This window comes from Eubalaena glacialis, chromosome 11 (genome assembly GCF_028564815.1).
Source record: "Eubalaena glacialis isolate mEubGla1 chromosome 11, mEubGla1.1.hap2.+ XY, whole genome shotgun sequence".
Taxonomy (NCBI): Eukaryota; Metazoa; Chordata; class Mammalia; order Artiodactyla; family Balaenidae; genus Eubalaena; species Eubalaena glacialis.
The window spans coordinates 105,046,820-105,051,254 of record NC_083726.1 but is presented as its reverse complement, the minus strand read 5'-3'; the positions used below and the strand labels follow the sequence as shown (position 1 = coordinate 105,051,254).

Genomic DNA, 4,435 nt, shown 5'->3' with positions numbered 1-4,435 from the left:
CACGCTGCCGGCTAACTCCTGGATTCCCACCGCTAGGGGTTCGAGCACCGCCGCCGCGTACTCCGCGGTCGGGACGCTCACCTGTTCGGCGCGTCTATCTTTGTGCAGCTGACCCACGGGTAGCGCAGGGGCCGAGGGCTCAGGCCCAGCCTTGGACTTCGCCCACACGCGGCCACCCTGCATTCAGCGCCTGAGCTGGGTTACCCCTTACTCACAAAGTCAGTGAAAACATAAAACATTCACACCCGGCAGACTCCGGCGCGCCACACTAGGCCTGCACCTCGAGCTTTCCTATTGGACGCCGCGACATCGCGGTCTCAGAGACGGGGCGGGTCGCACCAGCGAGAACCGCCCCCTCTAACGCCTCTTATCCAATCGGAGGAGGATAGCCGGCTCACTCTATTTGCATACAAGCCATTCTATATATGCTCAGGGCCCGAGGCCTCCCCCGCTAAGAAGCGTCTACCACTTCCAAGACGTGGGTTTCGTAAGGTAGCGATGCCTTCTTTCCCCAAAAGGAATCCAAAGTCGGCAGTCCGGCTCTGAAGAGAGCAAGGTCACTACTGCCCTGCACCGCATTTCCCAGGCTACGTTCTAAGCGCGGACGCTGGGTTCCCCGCTCGAGCTCTGCTGCTCTCACCTCCCCAAGCCTCAAGCCTAACCCCAATTCACCCGCTGGAGCAGCTGCAACCTAAACGCTTCATTTGAAACACCTATCTGCACATTCACACAGCAGTTTAAGCACTACCAACTCTTTTCTTGACGTTTTGAGGGCCCTAAAAAGGGCCTTTTGGGATCTGGAGATAAGCCGCAGGCACACCTCAGCCGCCGAAGCCGTAGAGGGTGCGGCCCTGGCGTTTCAGCGCATACACCACATCCATGGCCGTGACCGTCTTGCGCTTGGCGTGCTCCGTCTAAGTCACCGCATCACGGATCACGTTCTCCAGGAACACTTTGAGCACCCCCCGGGTCTCCTCATAGATGAGGCCAGAGATGCGCTTCACACCACCACGGCGAGCCAGACGGCGAATGGCGGGCTTCGTAATACCCTGGATGTTGTCCCGTAAGACCTTCCGGTGGCGCTTAGCGCCTCCCTTACCCAGCCCTTTGCCACCTTTACCTCGGCCGGACATTTCACCACAACACGGCTAAAACCAAAAAGCAACTTGCTGGTAGTTCTGTGGGCTGTGAATCTGGGCTTATAGTTCCTTCTAGCGGACCTGTTTGAAAACCTCAAGAAAGTGGGCGGAGCTATAGGCTCCAGGAGATTTCTTTCTTTTTTTTTTTTAATTCCCTCCCTGTAAAATTTCTTGTTTGCTTATTTGGGAAAGTTTTTCTTATTTTTGCCATGAAATTGAGGAAAGACTCGATAAAATTTATTTTGCCTTTTCTCAACGCTTAAAAAACGGTAGGCCAGATCCAATGCGCGCTGGGTTTCCCTTCTCTCTTTCCTCCACCATGTTCGCCCCCCCCCCCTCGGGCGCGCGGGAATTCTAATTTTATACTTTTCAAACGGAATGCTTACTCTTATAATACCATTCTCAGACTAATGTGAAAATCAATAGGAACCAGGAATGCTTTACTACATGTTAAATTTAAAAGCAGTTGCTTTACACCTGTGGATCTTTTAAAGTCACTCGTTGGGGTAGAGAAAATCTTTTAATGGTTCTTTTTTTCTCTTTTGGGGGCCCCGTGGAGAAAGAACTAAAATCCTTTCAAAAAGTCTAACCTTACCCATTTCCCCCCAACCCCCCCAGACTCTTCCCTTGAAGATTCTTCTGCACAGTTGGCAGACTTTACTGCCTCCGCCGCCTCCAGCCGAAGCGCGTTTTTTGCTTTTCAATCAAATAACTATTTCTGTGATTATTTAGTTAAAATACTGTAATATTCTTATTTCATTAAAACCCGAGGTTCTCACTTAAAAATTCAAAGTTCTTGTAAAATAATGGATGCCATGATCGTGACTTTAAATAGTAATTTATACTGCAAATCTCCAATTAGGAGGCTCTCCATTCTTTTCTTAAGAGAATCCCTGAGCAAAAACGAAACTTTTGAGTAGTGTCGCCCCTCTAGGAGATAGAACTGTCTGTCTTCCCAAAAGGGTTTACTGCGATAAAAGGCAGCAGTATTTAGAGGATGATTCATAACTCTTTCCCAGGTACTTAACACCTTGAGGACGAATAGTTTAGTAAATTGTGCTCCCTGTCCCTAGTCCTGACGAATAAGCCTTTCCAGCAGGAAAGCTTTATGGTAAATATTTATATATACCTAAATGCTTATTATTTACCTATCCTTACCCATCTCCATAGCACAAAAAAGTTACTGTTATTGTTGTTAAAGAAGAATTAAAAGAGCCCTCAGAACACTGTCTGGATGGCTGAAAAAAAAAAAATCCTAAATAGTCAAATTGTACCACATGATTTTAATCCTTGACTCAAAGAAGAAAAGTCTTGAAGAGTCAGGATTCTTGTAATGGTAAAATAGGTTGGCTTTTAAATATTTACTAAGAAATCAAGGTTAGAACATTTTCAAGTTAGAGATCTCTCTTGTTTACAAGAATAAAAAGTGTCCATAATAATAGTAATAATAATCTGTCAAAAATTGGGGGCATACCCTGCGACCTCAAGTGCTAGAGGCATTTCTTGCTTCAGGCCTTGTACTTTAGACGGAGTAGCTCTCCATCTGGATTTTTCTGTTTCTTACCATGGTTTCTTAATTTTTTTTAACTTTTTTAAAAATTAATTTATTTTTGGCTGCATTGGGTCTTCGTTGCTGCGTGCAGGCTTTTATCTAGTTGTGGTGGGCAGGGGCTACTCTTTGTTGCCGTGAGCGGGCTTCTCATTGCAGTGGCTTCTTTTATTGCGGAGCATGGGCTCTAAGAGCACGGGCTTCAGTAGTTGTGGCATGCGGGCTCAGTAGTTGTGGCTTGCAGGCTCTAGAGCACAGGCTCCGTAGTTGTAGCACACGGGTTTAGTTGCTCTGTGGCATGTGGGATCTTCCCCGACCAGAGCTAGAACCTGTGTCTCCTGCATTGGCAGGCGGATTCTCAACCACTACACCACTAGCGCCACTAGGAAAGCCCGGTTACTTAACTCTTAAGACGTTATTTTCCTGGGAGTGAGCGAGGACGTAGAAACCGCAAGATCCAGTAAGTTCAACGGAACCCCTAAAGGCTGAGCAGTCGGGCCCAGGGTATTCATATGGGAGGTTATGTAAATGAGAGTTAGCAGTTTTTCTTTTGATTGGAGCAAGGTGGAGAAGGCGGTCCTTCTGCCAGCGCTCTAATTGGGAGAAGAGCCTGCCTGCCATTGGTCACCAGAGCCGAGGTTGTTGCCTCGCCCAATGGGAAGGCGCTGCCTAGCGTCAGCAAAGTGTTGGTGGAGGTAGTTCAGATGTGGTACGTCGCTTTCCCATTCTAGGAACTGGACCGCTGTGGTTTGTTTCAACTAGCTGGAGGTTTAGGCGAGAGACAAACATGTCTGGTCGCGGAAAGCAGGGCGCCAAAGTGCGGGCAAAGGCCAAGTCCCGGTCCTCTCGCGCGGGCCTGCAGTTCCCCGTGGGCCGAGTGCACCGACTGCTGCGCAAAGGTAACTACGCAGAGCGAGTGGGAGCCGGGGCGCCGGTGTACCTGGCAGCGGTGTTGGAGTACCTGACGGCGGAGATCCTGGAGTTGGCTGGCAACGCCGCGCGGGACAACAAGAAGACCAGGATAATCCCTCGCCACCTGCAACTCGCCATCCGCAATGACGAGGAGCTAAACAAGCTGCTGGGGAAAGTGACCATCGCCCAGGGCGGCGTCCTACCCAACATCCAGGCCGTGCTGCTGCCCAAGAAGACGGAGAGTCAGAAGGCGAAGAGCAAGTGACCCTGACGCCGCCATAGGAGAGCTGGCTTCCCCAGCAAAGGCTCTTTCCATAGCCACCCCGCAGTGTTTTTGAATACGGTTGATGTTATGGAGGGCCGGCGCGATCTAGTGGGGAGATGGGCGGCGAGGGTCGGGGGCCAATAAAGTCGGTGAAAGTTGTCTGGTCCAGAGAACTGTGTAACCGCGGGGGCCTGACGGGTGACCCAGGGGGCAACCGGGAGGCCTTTGGAGGAGGTACTGGTGGGTCGGCTTGAGCCACTTTCTGGGCTGCTTTGGTCCGCAGGTCACCCTCAAGGTGGATAAGGGAGACCAGAAGGGACCCACTGGCCTGGAGGTGGGCAGAGTTGGGAACTCTCCCTCCTCGCCTGAAGGCGGAGGAGAGACAGAGTGGGTGCGAATGTGGCTGGGGGAATTATTTTTACGTTCCCTTCCCAGGGCCTTTGCTCCCCTGCCCTGTTTGGGCAGTTCAGGAACCTGTTCTAGGAGGGAGACGGTGGCTTCGAACTGGTCTTGGGCAGGAAGTTGTCTCTCCGGCCATACTTTTCAAAAGGTAAAATAACTTGCCGTCTT

At 50.6% G+C, this 4,435-nt stretch overlaps 2 protein-coding genes across 2 annotated transcripts; one reads left to right on the top strand and one right to left on the bottom strand.

The window, feature by feature from the left end:
* Window positions 1–821: 821 nt before the first annotated feature.
* On the bottom strand, window positions 822–1,133 carry LOC133100653 (histone H4). Its single transcript, XM_061204998.1, is given in 1 exon segment — window positions 822–1,133. A coding segment is annotated over 1 exon segment (312 nt).
* A 2,220-nt stretch (window positions 1,134–3,353) lies between these two features.
* Window positions 3,354–4,024, top strand: LOC133100282 (histone H2A.J). Its single transcript, XM_061204148.1, has one exon. It carries the CDS (start codon window positions 3,476–3,478, stop codon window positions 3,863–3,865), a length of 390 nt encoding a protein of 129 aa, XP_061060131.1. The 5' UTR covers window positions 3,354–3,475; the 3' UTR covers window positions 3,866–4,024.
* The last annotated feature ends 411 nt before the right edge of the window (window positions 4,025–4,435 follow it).

Bases quoted from the DNA above. Each gene is read 5' to 3' on its own strand.
- LOC133100282 (XM_061204148.1), top strand. From the start codon at position 3,476: ATGTCTGGTCGCGGAAAGCAGGGCGCCAAAGTGCGGGCAAAGGCCAAG.